This window comes from Zea mays, chromosome 2, assembly GCF_902167145.1.
Source record: "Zea mays cultivar B73 chromosome 2, Zm-B73-REFERENCE-NAM-5.0, whole genome shotgun sequence".
NCBI lineage: Eukaryota > Viridiplantae > Streptophyta > Magnoliopsida > Poales > Poaceae > Zea > Zea mays.
Window position 1 is genome coordinate 163447830 of NC_050097.1, and position 18362 is coordinate 163466191.

Consider the following 18362-nt stretch of genomic DNA (forward strand, 5'->3'; position numbering starts at 1 on the left):
TCGCGCTTGCTAGTGAGGGATTTGGGATGTAGGTGGGTGCAGTAGGTGCTTGGGTACATGGCGGAGCTGGGGGCACGGTCAATTTATAGAGCGCGCGAGCGGTGGCCGTGGATTTGGGCGACGACGCGTGGCGGTCGGAGGTAGAAGAAGGTACTGGCGCAAGCGCTAGGTGGCTTCTACCGTGGCGGTCATTCCGACGATCAACGGAGAGGCTAGAGGGAGTCATGGCGATGCGGTGGCGCGGTTAGGACACGCGGCATAAGGCCGGAAGGGGGCAGTGCACCGGCGAGGTTATCTGGTTCCACCGCGGTGAACTTTGTACGGTGGTCGGGATACTTTAATCGCCGGGCTTATCCACGGCGGTGTGCTCCGAACGTTTATCACGACATCTAGAGCACGAATTGAGACGGCGGCGGCGCGAATCTTAGCGCAGGGAGGGTCACCGGCGGCGAGCAAGCTACGCTGGCGTTCTGATCCACTCGGGTTACTGTACCATGGAATGCTCCAGCAGTGCTCCTGACAGGGGAATTTACAGAGCCAATAACCTCCAATTTTGTGCAGTAACATGATCGACACCCTTTAACAAAGTTATAGTCCTAAGATCCAGCTACAATATTGTTATAGCAATCCTAGGCAAATACTTGCTCGATCATGCATTAATTCATGCCCAAAGTGCTTGCAATTGCACTGCTTGTCTGAAATTCAGAACTTAATCAGCCTGACAGCCAAAGTTTGAGCATGATAATCTCTAAATTTCTCACTAGAACATAACTTGCCCACTTAAGCAAAGTTGTTCACCTAAGATAGATCTACATAGTTGATGTGGTGACCTAGGGCAAATTCTCAATAATTTGGAAGATGTAGAGCTCCAAAGTTGAGCCAATATCACTGAAATTTCAGACTTAGTATAGAACTCAAATGAGGTCCATTTTGCACTTAAGTCCAAAACTTAGGGTTTGGCTTTCAAGTCCACATATTTGTGAACCAAAGGACTTAAGAAACTTATTTGGCTTGGTTTTTGCACTTTAGTCCAAAAGTGGACTAATTTTGCACATAAGCCCCTAGGGTTTGGTTTTAGGGTTTTCCAGGGTTCCAATTAGGGTTTTTAGTATCCCAGGGGTATAAATGAGATTCAACTTTGTTTTTGGGGATATTTTACAACTATTTCCATAAAGCCTTTAGGTTTTCTCAATTTGGGTTAAGTTTTACCCCTTTACTCCCTATTTAGGGTTAAGTTTCCTATCCAGGGTCCTACTTGCAAAACATTAAAACAATACAACTTGTTTGAAATTTTTGCCTAGTGAATGCACTCTAGGTGTGTCAAACATATGCAATGCCAATGCTTATGATGCCATGCTCAAGTTTTAGTTATAGTAACACCAGGGGTGTTACATCCTTCCCCCCATAAAAGAATCTCGTCCCGAGATTAAAAGTCCTAGGGTAAGTAATGGAAAAGGAAACGCGGAATACTTTTATTTCCTCATTTCTGGTACAAGGCAGGGGTGATGTGGGGGTCACTTCTTTATTACACAGTTATACAGGCTTTACAATTTACATGAGGCTAAAAAGCCTGGGAAATTCTTTTCTAGAAAATCTTGAGTTTCCCATGTAGCCTCATCTTCAGAATGCTGGTTCCACTGTATCTTATAAAACTTGAGAGTTTTTCTCCGGGTAACCCTGTCCTTTTGATCCAAGACTCGAATAGGGTGCTCAGAGTATGTTAAGTCCGGTTCAAGGACAACATCCGTTACTTCAATGGTTCGATCGGGAACCCGAAGACACTTCTTCAATTGTGACACATGGAACACATTATGCACAGCAGACAAGGTTTCGGGTAGTTGGAGTCGGTATGCCACTGGTCCACATTGCTCAAGTACCAGGAATGGACCAATGTACCGGGGTGCAAGCTTCCCTTTAACCCCAAAACGCGATACTCCTTTCATTGGTGAGACTTTCAGGTAAACATAGTCTCCTTCCAGGAAATATAAGGGCATTCGCCGTGTGTCTGCATAACTCTTCTGACGAGCTTGTGCCTTCTTCATATTATAAATAATTTTCTGAACCTTTTCCTCGGCCTCCTTCACCATATCAGGCCTAAAGAAGCACCTTTCACCAGGTTCAGACCAATTTAGCGGAGTACGACATCAACGTCCATATAAAGCTTCAAAGGGTGCCATCTTGATACTTTCTTGATAGCTATTATTATATGAAAACTCCGCCAAAGGCAAACATTCATCCCATTTCTGTGAGAAGTCCAGAACACATGCCCGCAGCATATCTTCAAGTATTTGGTTTACTCTCTCAGCCTGTCCACTGGTTTGAGGATGGTAGGCCGAACTGTGGAGCAGCTTGGTACCCAGGGATTTATGAAGTTCTTCCCAGAATTTGGATACAAATTGTGGTCCACGATCCGACACTATAGTCTTTGGAACACCATGCAAACTGAGAATACGGGCAATGTACAACTCCGCATAGGTAATGACGGGATATTTTACTTTGACAGGGAGGAAGTGGGCGATCTTGGTAAGTCGATCAATGATAACCCAAATAGAGTCATACCCTTTTACGGTCCTGGGCAATCCCACAATAAAGTCCATACTGATGTCTTCCCATTTCCATGTTGGTATTGGTAGCGACTGTAATGGACCAGCAGTTTTCATGTGTATGGCCTTGACACGTCTGCAAATGTCACACTTAGCCACATAGCGTGCAATTTCGATCTTCATCTTTGTCCACCAGTAATGTTGCTTTAAGTCTTGGTACATCTTAGTGCTTCCGGGATGAATAGAATAACGACTAAGATGTGCTTCATCAAGAATTTGCTGGCGGAGTTCTTCGTTCTTTGGCACTACTATGCGGTTTTTAAACCATATCACACCTTGATCGTCTTCCTTGAAACATTTGGCTACTCCAGCCCTTACCTTCTCTCGTATGTGCTTCATACCCAGATTATCCTTTTGAGCATCAATTATCCTTTGCAAAATGATTGACTCAGGCTTTAGCTGATTTAGAGTCCCTTGTTGGATTATTCCCAGGTTTGGCTTTTCCATTTCTTGACACAAAGTGTTGTCAGAGGTCTTCACCATAAGACAGTGGCAGGAAGTCTTACGGCTCAGTGCATCTGCCACCACATTGGCTTTGCCTGGGTGATAATGGATCTCCAGTTCATAGTCCTTAATAAGCTCAAGCCATCGTCTTTGCCTCATATTTAATTCTGACTGGGTGAAGATGTACTTCAAACTTTTATGATCTGTATATATGTGACAGATATTTCCCAGCAGATAGTGACGCCATATTTTCAGGGCATGAACCACAGCAGCTAGCTCCAGATCATGAGTTGGGTAATGCTCCTCATGTCGGCGCAACTGCCGTGAAGCATACGCAATTACTCGGCCCTCTTGCATTAATACACAGCCGAGTCCACTGTCTGACGCATCACAATATACATCAAAAGGCTTAGTGATGTCCGGTTGAGCTAATACCGGAGCAATGGTCAATAGTGTCTTCAATTGCTCAAAGGCTTCATTACACTTAGAAGACCAACTGAACTTAATGTCATTCTTCAATAAACTTGTGATTGGCTTCACAAGCTTAGAAAAATCTGGTATGAATCTGCGATAATATCCAGCTAGTCCAAGAAAACTCCGGACTTGGTGAACAGTGGTTGGGGGTTTCCACTCCAGAATATCTTTGACTTTGCTAGGATCTACCGCAATTCCTTTAGCTAGGGGTGGTAATGGATCGCGATCCAAATGGTTCTTCACAAAATAGCAGGACCCTAAATAAACTTTAGTTCAAATATGAATAGAAATAGGGCCCGATCCTAATCCGATCCGATCCTTAAATCTTATAGTATAAAATTGAGAGCCCATTGTCACCCCTACCTTTAGCTGATAACACGTGCCCCAAAAATTGAATTTCCTCCAGCCAGAACGCGCACTTGCTGAACTTGGCATATAGCTGATGTTCCCTCAGGCGCGTCAATACAATCCGTAGATGCTGAGCATGGTCCTCTTTATTCTTAGAATATATCAAGATATCATCGATGAAGACCACCACGAACTTGTCCAACTCGGGCATGAACACCGAGTTCATCAAATAGGTGAAGTGGGCAGGAGCATTTGTGAGCCCGAAAGACATTACCAGGTATTCAAACAATCCGTACCGTGTCGTAAACGCGGTCTTCGGTATATCCTCGGGCCGAATACGGATTTGGTGATAGCCCGACCTGAGATCAATTTTGGAAAATACCCTCGCCCCAGTCAGTTGATCAAATAAGATGTCGATCCTTGGAAGAGGGTACTTATTCTTGATGGTGACCTCATTCAGGGGTCGATAATCCACGCACATTCGCAAGGTTTGATCCTTCTTCTTAACAAAAATGGCGGGGCAACCCCATGGGGACGAGCTTGGCCAGATGAATCCCTTATTCAGTAGATCTTGTAATTGAATCTTCAATTCCGCCAACTCATTAGGGGCATACGGTACGATCTTCGGGAGATGGGAGCCGTACCGGGCTTTAGCTCAATTACGAATTCTACATCTCTTTTAGGGGGCAGTCCAGGCAAATCTTCCGGAAATACATATGGAAACTCACATACTACCAGAATGTTCTTGATCTCCGGTACAATGGCTTCATATACACTACCAGAAGCTTTGGCTGGATTGGTTACAGGGAGAGACAAAAGAATCTCTTCTTGATTATAGCTCAACCTGACGGTTGTGAGTTCAGTGTTGAGAATTGCCTTGTGTTGGGTTAACCAATTCATACCCAAAATTACATCTATATCCTGACCTTTCAGAACAATCATGTTAGCAAGAAAGTTCCGTCCGGCCATTGTTACTGGCACTTCATAGGCCACTTCTCTAGTAAAAATGTGTCCCCCAGGTGAATGAATTTTAAATCCCTCTTTTGATTCATGGCATGCAATATGATGTTGCTCCACAAATTTCTTACTAATGAATGTATGCGAAGCTCCAGAATCAAAAAGAATAATTGCAGGGTGACTGGCCACGGGAAACGTACCCATCATCACCGGCTCTCCTTCCGGTGTAGTGGCCACTTGGGTGTAATATATACGCCCCGTCTTCTTTGTATTTTTCCCCACAGCATTTCCTTTGGGCTGAGCTGATCTCCCAGATCCTTGCGGAGCATTTGATTGATTTTGCTTAGGATATGGGCAGTCTTTGATGAAATGTCCCGACTTACCGCAATTGAAACACCCAGTTGAAGAGCTGGGCAAGGCCGGGAATCGAGTGCCTGGGGCACCCGGCTGATTTGGAGTAGTGGGGGTATTGTTGGGGCGAATAATGATTGGCGGTTTGAAAGGAAATGAGGGTGGACGAGAAAAAGTGTGATTTTGGCTTGAAGGCCGGATCACAAACCGTTGCTTCTTCGCCTGGCCCTAATTAGGCTTCTCACCACCGAATCCCTTATTCTTCCCAGAACTTGCGTATTTTGCTTCAACAGATAAGGTTGTGCTGACAACCTTTCCATACGTGAGATCTATACATGTGGCCATCTTCCTCTGTAGCCGATCATTTAGTCCTCTCATAAAACAGTTCTTCTTCTTTAAATCAGTATTCACCTGGTCGATGGCATACTGCGACAGGTGATTAAACTTGTTGAGATACTGATTGATGGTATCTCCTCCTTGTTTTAACTTCATAAATTCCTCTTGTTTCATATGCAGCACTCCTTCGGGTATGTAGTGCTCACAGAAGGCTGCTTTAAACTCTTCCCAGGTGATTTGATGGTTGACAGGTTGAATAGCCACAAAATTTCCCCACCAAGTACTGGCAGAGCCACGTAATTGTTGTGCTGTGAATAACGGCTTCTGCGTTTCTGAACAGCGGAGAAGACCAAACTTTTGTTCAATAACCCGTATCCACTCATCAGCTTCTAGTGGATCCTCAGCTTTGACGAATAGGGGTGGACGGGTTTCAGAGAAGTCCAGATAGGCGGTTTCACGGGGGCCTTGCTGATAACCCCTTCCTGCCTGCTGCTGGAATTGCTGCTGACCCGCCATTTCCCTAAGGAAGCGGGTATTGTCTGCGGTAGCATTCACCAAGGCGGCAATCGCCTCGGCTAAAGTGGGAGGAACCGGAGGTGGGTTTGGGGTAACATCCCTTCCCCCAGAAGTTCCTGCTGCGTCCTGTCCTCGAGTCCTGGTCGGCATCTATGGCAAAGAACATTTGAAGTAAACATAATATGCCAGAGAAACCTTCCATTTTACATTACTATAAAAAGTAATGATACGGACTCGATATTACATAACAGGATACATTACCCATTATACAAAAGTTCAACCTATTATACAACAGTACCACCTACAATACACTACTCTACTTTTATTACACCATTAGTCCTGCTGCCCATTACTCTTGGCGGCCTCATCGTCAGGTGTGGGAGTCCAGACGTCAACCAACCTCAAGGAAGGAGGGGGCTCAAAAAGGTCTAACTCCCCACCCAGCGCGCGTCCCGCAACGTGAGAGGGTCCGGCTTCTGCCTCGGCAGGGTGTGCAGGCACACTAGGGTGTAATTGTGAGTATAGTACATGGACTTCCTCATGCAACGTATTGCAGTAGACCTGCAGGATGTCAATAGTTGAGCTAAGTTCTTTAATTCGGGCCTGAGCCCTTGCTTCCTTAGCGCATGCCAGCAAACGGGACTGTACTGCCCAGTCAAGTGCTAAGTCCCGATCAGCAAGCTGATCCTGCAAGTGACGGATGTCCCTTCTTAGTTCATTAATTCTATCTCCGTCTGCGACCCAAGCATCGGTCCTGTGTTGCAGCGCTTCTTGAAGTCGACTCACTCGAGCTTCAAGGTCTCCTATGGGGTCATTACTCCCACTGCTACTGCTTTCGTGCCGAGGGGCCAGTTGATGTCGAGGCACTCCAATTGGTCCCGTTGACTTGCGTGTCGTTAGCCTTGTGCGTGGCGGCATCTTTCTAAGGGGGAAAATGTTATTAGTATAATTCTTAGCATGATGCATGTGTAAGTACAGAATCAACCTTAGTCGATTCAACCTTCTATACATTGCACTCTTCCTATCTGGTCTTTAAGATAGACTCTTCAGAATACTTAGGGAAGAAGAGAAAAGAGTTTTTAGGTAAGACTTTTGAAAATCCTTTTTGAAGATGCCTCATAATATCTGCAAAGAAGGGCTACGCTTCGATACCAGCTGTGACGGAACCTCCCAAGTAATTAGGCCCACCTACAGTTGTCCTTGTCTAACAGACATCAGACACCCTGTAGATGTTCCTAAGTCACTTGACAAGTTCGGTATCTTTCCTTATCTTACAAGGAACGTTTCACCCGTCTTGCAGACATTACAGAACATCGGAGATAAAGAAATGCGGAAGCGATTACATAAATTACATTTATTATAAAAGCAAGCTTAAGTTTTATTACAGACCAGAACTAAAAAGGCGAGTGCTGAGTAGTAATATTATACAAACCAAGGGAGGCACAGACTCCTCCCGATAAGTTATAAGCAAAAGATCCTATGTGGAGGACCGAGTCCTCTCGCACTTCAGTCTTGTTTTTCTTCTTTAGGAACCACCTTGGCACAGAAGCAGCAGAAATCTGCTACTTCCTCACCTAAAAACAATGAAGGGATAAACCCTGAGTATGGAATTACTCAGCAAGTCTTACCCGACTAAAGAAAAGACTCTCAAGGGTATGCTGGTTATATGGGAGTCAAGGTAAGGCTTTTCAATAATCAAAGACTCTGTTTTGCAGAAATGCTTACTAAAGTGGATCCTTAAAAATCCAAATTTTATTTGTCAAGTTAAGTAGAGTTACCTGTAACTAGAGTTCTTTCTACCCTAGTTCAATCACTGGTCCTGCACTAGCCAATTTCTTAACAAAAACCCATCATCTTTAGTGGAATGTTACGTGTAGGGCAGTGACCAAGTCTTCATAACCGCGAAGGTACGGCGATCCGAATCGATTATACTCAGCTGAGGATCTCCAATCACACGACATATGTAGCACTTAACCCTTGCATATGTCAACCCGCCACCGGGGTTCTTAAGACCAGATCAGGTTCACGCAAACCGAGAGCACATATACACCACCGTCCAGCCTCTTGCTACGGAGGGTACACGCTACTCTCGCCACCGCTCCACGCCCATTTCGTGTTATCTTATTCTGGCCTTAGTCTGCCCGAGGCAAGGCTTACCCATGACGAGGCATGTGACCAGTTAAAGGGTCCCCGATCATCAAGCCTACATCGACAAGGTCCTTAATCGACTCAGACGGAGACACTACACCGAGACTCTCTTCTCGTGCAAGTCACCCGCCCGGTCTCAGCTTAATCATTTAACCCCAAAGGTTGGTACCTGGCAGAGGTACATCTTTTCCGATGTTGAATCCATCACGGCCGTGATGGATTCACCATCAAGTTTTATTTTCGAAAACAACCCTCCCACTTTGCCAACCATCTTTTGTAAAACAAATCCTTTTGTTTTTCTAAAGCAATACTAAGCATAGAAAAACCTTTTTGTAAAAATAGGGTTTAAAGGAAGGTAATCAAGTTCAAGGAAGGTAATGCAAGAATTGTTTTATCAAGCAACTCCTATCACCTAATGCAGCAAGCAAGTGAGAAAGATTTTAAAAACATCAAGGGAGGTGGCAAATGCACCGGGGCTTGTCTTCGTTAACAGGTGATTCGGGTTCGGATCCACAAATATCGAAGTAGAAGCAGTTGCCTGCTTGAGAATCCGAAGGTGGTGGTGTCCTTTCTTCGGTGACTTCTATCTCTTCTTCACGTTCTAATCATAACCATACATAGGTATAAGAATGGATGCCATGGGATGCTCATGAGGATGCAAAGACAATATAAACTTATTATCTATGTCTTGAATACAACTTTCCTTCACGGAACTCCGAGAACTTAGGGTTTCCGGAGTCGGTAAAGGAGTTCATAGGGCAGGGGGTGTTTTGGGGTTTGGTGATCAAACAAGGTCCAAATCAATTAAAACTCTACCCAAGGCTTCTAAATATTGTTTTAAGTTCCCATAAAAAGTTTGGGCATTTTTGGACTTACCAATTATTTTCTAAAAATCCATAACTATTACTTTTAACCACTTTAAATACCCTAAAATTTCTTATTTGCACTAAAAATCACAAAATTATTTTTATTAAATTCTAGGGAAAATAACAAGCCTAGGAAAATTGGTTTCACAATTTTACCATTTTTCTACCATTTTTAACAGATTTCTAAAGCTCTGCTGAAAAAGAAAAAGGAAAAAGCTTCAACAGTAATGGGCTGGTTTCAGCCCAGACGGCCCAGTCCAGAGGGGAAAGCGCCCGCGCGCGCCCACGCCCTGGCAGCTTTGCAGAAAGGGCCCTGGGGTTTGGCTAATTGGAGAACGAGTTTCTTTACTGTTGCACTGTGTCGCTAACAGATTGCAAGGAAACCCCTGCAGTTCTAATTCTTCGCAGAGGGAGGTCCCCGACGGCGTTCACGCCCAGCCGAGCTCCGGCGAGCGCCTACGCCGGCCGATTGGGGCTACGGCTGGGTTCTCCGGGCAACAAACATGAAATCGAGGCTACCTAGATTGTTTTCCCCAACTTAATTTGGCTAATGATCGACTAAGGAGCTCTGGCCACGGTGGTCGTGAGCATTGCGGCAAAACAGTCGCGTTCCCGACGACCAAAGGGCTCCCAACTCGATTGTGTGGGTCGGCAAGCATCGCAGACGCATAAGAATGCTTAAATAAGGGAGCAGAGGGGAAGAGCTAACCTGAGTTGGGCTGACCACGGCGGGGTTGAGTTCACGGTGTTTTAGAACCGGATTGGGGAGAATCCGAAATTCGTGCTTGCTAGTGAGGGATTTGGGATGTAGGTGGGTGCAGTAGGTGCTTGGGTACATGGCGGAGCTGGGGGCACGGTCAATTTATAGAGCGCGCGAGCGGTGGCCGTGGATTTGGGCGACGACGCGCGGCGGTCGGAGGTAGAAGAAGGTACTGGCGCAAGCGCTAGGTGGCTTCTATCGTGGCGGTCATTCCGGCGATCAACGGAGAGGCTAGAGGGAGTCATGGCGATGCGGTGGCGCGGTTAGGACACGCGGCATAAGGCCGGAAGGGGGCAGTGCACCGGCGAGGTTATCTGGTTCCACCGCGGTGAACTTTGTACGGTGGCCGGGATACTTTAATCGCCGGGCTTATCCACGGCGGTGTGCTCCGAGCGTTTATCACGACATCTAGAGCACGAATTGAGACGGTGGCGGCGCGAATCTTAGCGCAGGGAGGGTCACCGGCGGCGAGCAAGCTACGCTGGCGTTCTGATCCACTCGGGTTACTGTACCATGGAATGCTCCAGCAGTGCTCCTGACACGGGAATTTACAGAGCCAATAACCTCCAATTTTGTGCAGTAACATGATCGACACCCTTTAACAAAGTTATAGTCCTAAGATCCAGCTACAATATTGTTATAGCAATCCTAGGCAAATACTTGCTCGATCATGCATTAATTCATGCCCAAAGTGCTTGCAATTGCACTGCTTGTCTGAAATTCAGAACTTAATCAGCCTGACAGCCAAAGTTTGAGCATGATAATCTCTAAATTTCTCACTAGAACATAACTTGCCCACTTAAGCAAAGTTGTTCACCTAAGATAGATCTACATAGTTGATGTGGTGACCTAGGGCAAATTCTCAATAATTTGGAAGATGTAGAGCTCCAAAGTTGAGCCAATATCACTGAAATTTCAGACTTAGTATAGAACTCAAATGAGGTCCATTTTGCACTTAAGTCCAAAACTTAGGGTTTGGCTTTCAAGTCCACATATTTGTGAACCAAAGGACTTAAGAAACTTATTTGGCTTGGTTTTTGCACTTTAGTCCAAAAGTGGACTAATTTTGCACATAAGCCCCTAGGGTTTGGTTTTAGGGTTTTCCAGGGTTCCAATTAGGGTTTTTAGTATCCCAGGGGTATAAATGAGATTCAACTTTGTTTTTGGGGATATTTTACAACTATTTCCCTAAAGTTTTTAGGTTTTCTCAATTTGGGTTAAGTTTTACCCCTTTACTCCCTATTTAGGGTTAAGTTTCCTATCCAGGGTCCTACTTGCAAAACATTAAAACAATACAACTTGTTTGAAATTTTTGCCTAGTGAATGCACTCTTGGTGTGTCAAACATATGCAATGCCAATGCTTATGATGCCATGCTCAAGTTTTAGTTATAGTAACACCAGGGGTGTTACACTTAAGTACTGCTCCAAGGTGCCTAAGGGTTCTTTTATAGCCCCAAGGGACCTAGGAGCCGTTAGAGCTTCATTTGGAAGCTCCCAACCTTCCCTGTCTGCAGGTGCACCGGACACTGCATAGTACAACGGTCGGATAATCGCTGATTTGTCACTTTCTATCATAGACGGGCACCGGACTATCCGGTGCTCCATCTGACTGTTGGATCTGGCTGACGTGGCTGATAGTCGTTGGCTGTCTTCACATGGGACTATCTGGTGGATGGCACCAGACCGTCTGGTGATTTATAGCCAGTGGGACTTGGCTGAGCCCGAGAGCGGCTACTTCGGCCATACAGACACCGAACTGTCCGGTGGGTAGCACCAGACCGTCCGGTGCTGCCTAGACCAGCCATATTCTTTCTTTTCGTGCCAACTTTCTTTGTTTTCTTTTGGCTTGATTTCATATGGTTCCTAGCATTTAGACAACATGATTAGTACCTAAAACAAATGACTAAGTAGTATAAACATACCTTTATCACTTTGATCCATAGAGGTTTGTAGTATGCCCACTTTCAAGCCCAAAGGTGCCTTTTCTTATATTTCTCAATTTGCTCTACAATCACTTGTGCTCATGCTCATATGAGGAGATGTTAGTTCATAGTAATGTGTTGAGCATTTAATCACCAAAACAAATAGAAATGGTCCAAGGGCACATTTCCATTTCAAATTGTAAAATGTTTGACGCCTTGTTCTACACAAAATGCGGTGAACATATCTGAGTAGTACTCACCTCCTCTGTCTGTTCTCACGGCCTTCAACCTGCCCTCACATTCAACCTCAGCTCTCTGTATGTTTTTTTAGGAAGTACAAAGTCTCATATTTGGATTTCAACAGTTCAAACCACATGTATCTGCTAAAATCATCCAGTACCAACAAGAAATAAGAATTCTCACCTACTGTCTATGGTATGATCTGACCACATAGATCAGCATGAAACAATTCTAAAGCCTTTTTGGCTCTATAAGATGAAGACTTAGGAAACAGTGTAAGAAGTTGTTTTCCTAGGGTACATACATCACATACATGTTCAACCCGATCCACTTTGGCATCCCTTGTACCATCTTTTTACTCCCAAGTCTCGAAGAGCTTTGAAATTTAGATTTCCAGACCTTGAGTGCCATATTCAAGCAACATCATTAGTCTTTGTTAGCAAACTCACAGGTGACACCACTCCCAGTTTCACCATATAGAGTTTGTTGCCAGTACAAGGTGCACTGATCAATAGGTTGTAATCTGGATCATACACTTTTAGTCGACCATCAAACAACCTAATGTCACAACTTGCTTCCTCCAGCTATCCAAGGCTAAACTAGGGCCACTCCTAATGCATAAGGTAAAAATGATAAATAGAATTGATTGGATCAATTGTGGGGGTTCAATCGGTCGTACCCCTTCATCTATATAATGGGGGAGATCTGAACCTAATACATGTCGGTTCCCGAACTAATCCCGCAAGAAACGAGGAACCGTAATTGAATCTGCGCATGCGTGGACCGTCCAGACCGCGGACGGTCCGACTACCCAAAAGTGTGTTCAACAATACCCTTCGATCCTCTATGATGCACCTCTAAGCGAACAAGACTTAAGGTATGTTTGTTTTCTATAAATCTATAGGGATTGAGGGGATTAAATCCTCTACACGCTAAAATCCTGCTCAATCCATTTCAATCTTTCTCAATCCCCATGGTTTATGGATGAAACGAACATGGCCTTAGGCCATCCAGCAAATTACCTATATGGTTACACAAAACATTGTTTTACACTGTAGTCTGTAGACAGCACTGTTCGCAGAATAAAGTTTCAATATGGGGATGAAGATAGGTAAGCTAGTGGAGATAGTTTTAGGGAACTTGTACAATCTCAGCGTTAAACACTTAGCAGCAGGTTCTCTCTTTGTGTATGATTGCTAAAGCAATGAAAACATCGTTAATTAGTTCGAGCAGTAAAAGTTTCAATGCTATCGTCCATTGTCTTTTTTAATCTGTGTGGCGGTCTCAGTGTAAAATGGAAACATGAAACATGGGACCCAGAAACGATTCTTTTGTAAAAAATATCTATGATTTTAAAATTAAGCAGTAAATGTTTCTACGTTATCGTTGATAAAGTGTGCATACTATCTTTTTAAAAAAAACAGAAGCACGATCTCACTGTGAAATAGAAGCATGATATGACTTAAGTAGCCATATATACTATCCCATCCCAAGTGAATCTTGTTTAAGTAGACAATGAATCTTGTTTAAATAGAAACATGAGATGACTTAAGTAGCCATATAGACCCAGAAAGGATTCTAAAAAGAAAAAAGGAAAGAAATTTTTTTTAAAATGGACCCACATAAACATGGGATGGACCCAAAAACGATTTTAAAAAAGAAAATATGAAAATGGAAGAATTTAAAAAGGGGGAAGAGAATAGGAAAGAGTAATTTGAAAAGTAAAAACAAAAAAAATAAAAAAGACAAGTTTAAAAAGAAAAAAATGTCAGAAGTGGGATTTGAACCCACGCCCTTGTTAGAGGACCAGAACTTGAGTCTGGCGCCTTAGACCACTCGGCCATCCTGACTTTGATATCTAATTTTAAGTATAGGCATTTTAATACAATATTTAACAAAAGCACAAGTGAATGTCTATCCATCTGAGGGCAGCCGCAACGCGGACGTGCAAGGTAGTGATCAACAGTTACTATCCATACATACACGCACATAAGACATAGACCCTGCTTATTTCAGCTTCTGATCACTAAAATCTACTACAAACTATTAAACGATGCAGACTAAGTACTTACAGTCCTTCAATTTATTATTGTTGTCTCATCGTCCATAATTTTAGCGTGAAGCTTTAGTAACAAATCTTTTAACTGTTTGCACGAGTAGTCTACGTCGGATTGTTCGCTTTGGATTAAGTCAGTTGTTTGTAATGTTGTAACTGTAATTTATAGAAACAAAATAATGTAGAAACAGGTAGAGTTAAAGCGAATAGGGTGAGAAAAACTTGATAGATACACAATGCTACTGACATAGTTTGTCCATCAAGGCTAAGGAATATCTAAATGCCGCGGTCTTCTTTATACTTATCTGAAAGATGCCTTGCGATGACTAAACGAAGATTCTTCAGAGACTGATATACTGAGTTGCTTGTTTTATTATTTAAAAAAACTGAATAAAACAAAATCAAACATGATATCTAAAAATAAAAAAAACGTCAATTTAAAACTGAGGAAGTAGCCATCTGAACCACCAAATAGAAACAGTACTAAGATATTTTAAAGAGGTAAACCGTAAACCTTGAAGAAAAAATTTACTCCATCTCAAGGCTCCACAGTGGTGTGACCACTCTGGGAAGGCCACAAACTATATTCTGACCATTGAAGAATTAGCAGACCAGAAATGAAAGAATGCTGTCACTTATCACAGTCACAGCTCAAGTGGTGATGAACTACAATGGACTTCAATCTTAACTGACCGGCATACTGCTGCTTGTGCACTAAACCACTACAACCAGATATCAGCAGAACTGTTTTTTTCTCCGAATCCTGAAGAAATCTGAACTATACACAGTTTGCGTTGCGCAGAAGGTCTCAGAAGAACGGGAAGCCGGCGGCGTCCTGCTCCATCTTGGCGGCCATCGGCGACACGAGCATGGAGCCATAAAAGTCGGCCTCGCCCGGGATCTGCAGGTCGTCGAGGTTGATGCCCGCGAGCCAGTCGTCGCCGCCGAGGCCGCCCAAGTCTTCCACCTCCTCCTTGGGCAAGATGGCGCCGGCAGGCGCTGCTGCTGCTGGGCCCATCATGTCGTCGAGTGCCGGCAGCGAGGCCAGCTCCGGGAACGGGTCGTCGTCGATCTCCGACTCCGGCGTCCGCGTGTCTGAGTGGGAGTGCGAGAGCGAGGCCTCCGACTCCATTTGCTTCTGATTCTGCTTCTTCTCCTGCTGCTGCTGCGTCTTCTCCCACTCGTTCTTCTTGTTGTACAGCCGGCAGAGCACCCAGTCATCCAACTGCAGGAGAGTCGATCGAACAGCGCGTCAGCATCCCGGTGGCCGGTGGTGATTCCTTATAACGAGGAGATGAAACCAAGGAAGAAAATTCGGCGCGAGACTGCGAGGTGCTCGCCGCTTACCCTGAGCGTGCCGGTGCCGGGCTTCCTGGCGCGGGCGCGGGCGCCGGCGTCGGCGAGGCGGTACTCGTGCATGATCCACTCCGTCTTGACCCCGCGCGGCGGCTTGCCGTGGTAGAACACGAGCGCCTTCTTGACGCCGACCGTCCTGCCACCGTGCTCCACGGGCTTGTCCGCTCCCGTGGCCTTCCAGTACCCCGACCCGGCGGCGCGGTTGGGGCGGGAGCCATTGGGGTACTTGCGGTCCCGCGGCGTGAAGAAGTACCACTCGCGGCGGCCGAAGAGGGCGCGCTCGGGCAGGTCCCAGGGGTCGAAGCGGTAGAGGTCGACCTCGGCGATGATGGACACCGGGGGGCGGCGACCCGCGGCGCGCGCGCAGAGGTAGTGCGCCACCAGCTCCTCGTCCGTCGGGTGGAACCGGAAGCCCGGGGGCAGGTTCAGCTCCGCCTCCGCGTCGCGGCGCCGCTGCTGCTGCGCCGCCGCCGGCGCCATCACCATTGGATCTTTTCTTCGCTGTGGCTTGGTTCTTGCTGTGGACTGCGGTGCGGGTGTTGGCCGGCTGCTGCCACGGGAGGTGAGAAAAAAATGGGGGAGCGGAGTGGAGTTGTTCTTGGCGATCGGGGGATAAATAGAGAGTCAAGGCGACGAAGCTTCTCGGGAGCGGGTGGGGTCAAAGGGAGGGGGGCGAGCGCGAGGAGGTGGGATTGGGGGCGGCGGCGGCCAGGGGAAGGGGACGAACGGGGAAGGGGCAGGGGCCGCGATGGTTGGGTGTGGCGGTCGGCCGCTATGGTGGATGCTGATGTCGACGAAAGCTTGACCGAGAGATAAATGAGAACCATGCTGTGTTTCACTTTCCTGTGTACGGGAAATTATGTAAGCTACGGTAATTTTGAGAGTACAGTACTACGTATAACATGTTTATGGGCATGTGTAACACCCATTTAAGGACTTGTTGGGTTATTTCTAATCCATATGAATTGAAATGTATTGGACCGAATAGAGACGGATTTTGACTTGCTATGGATTTAAACCGACTCAATCTCACTCAATCCACAATTCCACATGGATTGAGAGTGAACTGAACAAGCCATAATATGGATGTGTTTGGTTGCCTGGCCCAACCCACGACTAGGCCCGTTTCATACAGTATGGATATGTTTGGTTGTCTGGTCCAGTCTGGGAGCCTGGCTGAGGCGAGCCCCATACAATTATGTGGCCTGGCTGAAACGAAACGCGAGTTTTTGGGTTCCCTGACCGGCCTGGCCCGACTTCGATTCACTCGTCTCTCTCAGTCGTAGCCAACTTCGGTTCCCACTCTCGCCTCTCTCTCTCGTCTCTCTCAGTCGCCCCAACGACGCTATGGTTTCACTAGCAGCCGCAGCTGCGGCTCTCGTCTCTCTCAACCGCAGCCGACAACACTAGGGTTTCTCACTCGCAGTCGCAGCTGTGGCTCTCGCCTCTCTCTCGTCTACCATCGTGCTCTCTCTCTCTCTCTCGACCCGGTGGATGAGCTCGCCCGGACCTGGCGAATGATTTGGACGATTGATTTCTTTTTTTGCAAGGATCTCTCTCCTACGACCTCGATCGGCTCTCAGCTCGATCAGCTCACCGCAGCAACAATCGCATCTTCATCTTCTCAGGTTTGTCCCCCATCTAGATCTGTTGTTCTTTAACATTTTCTTGTATTTTTTGCTTCGATTATACTAACCCTTCAGTCTTGTTGCAAGGTCCATCTACCCCTAACCAAGATCTGTTGCCTGACCTAGATCTGCTGCCTGACCTAGATTCGCTAATACCTCATACACATATCAGTCTTTACCTCATACACAGGCCACTCATACTCCTCTATTTCTTGACTTTTATATTGTGTGGCCTCTTCCTGTTGTGTTTAGTTGTTGGCCTGATTGTGTAGTGCTAATTTTTGTTATTGTTGTGTACATGGTCAGTGCTGATTGTTGTCATGGTCTTATTATGCAATGATATGTTGAGTCTGGACCCTTTCTCTATTATGCAATGACATGTTCAGTTTGTAAAATGATGTTATGTCCTTATTCCTAACTTATTGTCATTGTTGTGTACATGGTCAGTGCTCATTGTTGTCATGGTCTTATTATGCAGTGACATGCTTGATGAACAACCTGATTTTCAGTTTATAAAAGAAGAGAGTTATGACTTAACTGAACTACCTGCATAGTATAAAAATATGTGCTAATTATTCTTGACTTAACTGAACTTAAAAAGAAGAGAGTTATGACTTAATAAATAATGTGCTTATTTGTAAAATAATGATGTCATGATTTTATGTTTAGTTAAGTACATGCTTATTTGTGATGTACTAAATTTTATACATGATTTTATGCTTGTTAAGTATATATCTGCTTGTTAATTGCTTGTTAACTGAACTATCTGTTTAGTTAAGTATATGTTTTGCCATGTTTTACATATGTTCTACCTGCATAGTATACCTTAATAACCTGAATTTTTCAGTGATGTGCTTAACTAAACTTTAACGGATAAAGGGTTTAAGGAGGTCCATGTCAACTCTGTTGCCAAGGCACTGATTGAATTCAGTGGCCAAGAAGTCACAGGCACCCAGGTCTACAATCATTTGAGGAAGTGGCGTCAAAAATGGATCAGGGTTTGTAGGCTCAAGGACCTAAGCGGTGCTCATTGGGATGAGAATATATTCACAATCATCCTTGATGATGAACACCTGCTGGGCCATACAAAAGACAACCCAAAAGATGCTGAATTCCTCAATGTGCCAATTGAAAACTATGTGCAGATGCAAATTATATTTGGAGCTGGGTAGGCTCCTGGCAGGTATGCCATGGCCTCAAATGAGCCCCTTAGCACCATCTTGAACATCACTGAAGGTGCTGGTGCATCTGAAAAACCATGTCTTGTTGGTACTACTGCTTCTGGTTCTGCTGGTGCCAGCCCTTCTCATAGTGGTGATGGTGCTGGTAGTTCCTATGGATCATATGGAAAGAAAA

The 18362-nt window shown here is 45.2% G+C and overlaps 1 protein-coding gene and 1 non-coding gene across 2 annotated transcripts; both read right to left on the reverse strand.

The window, feature by feature from the left end:
- Window positions 1-13732: 13732 nt before the first annotated feature.
- On the reverse strand, window positions 13733-13816 carry TRNAL-CAA (transfer RNA leucine (anticodon CAA)). The gene has a single exon. It is a non-coding gene; the product is annotated as a tRNA-Leu (tRNA).
- A 716-nt stretch (window positions 13817-14532) lies between these two features.
- LOC100280247 (uncharacterized) lies at window positions 14533-16153 on the reverse strand. The gene is given in 2 exon segments (NM_001153176.1): window positions 14533-15247; window positions 15370-16153. Coding segments are annotated over 2 exon segments (912 nt in total). The 5' UTR covers window positions 15865-16153; the 3' UTR covers window positions 14533-14830.
- Between the last annotated feature and the right edge of the window lie 2209 nt (window positions 16154-18362).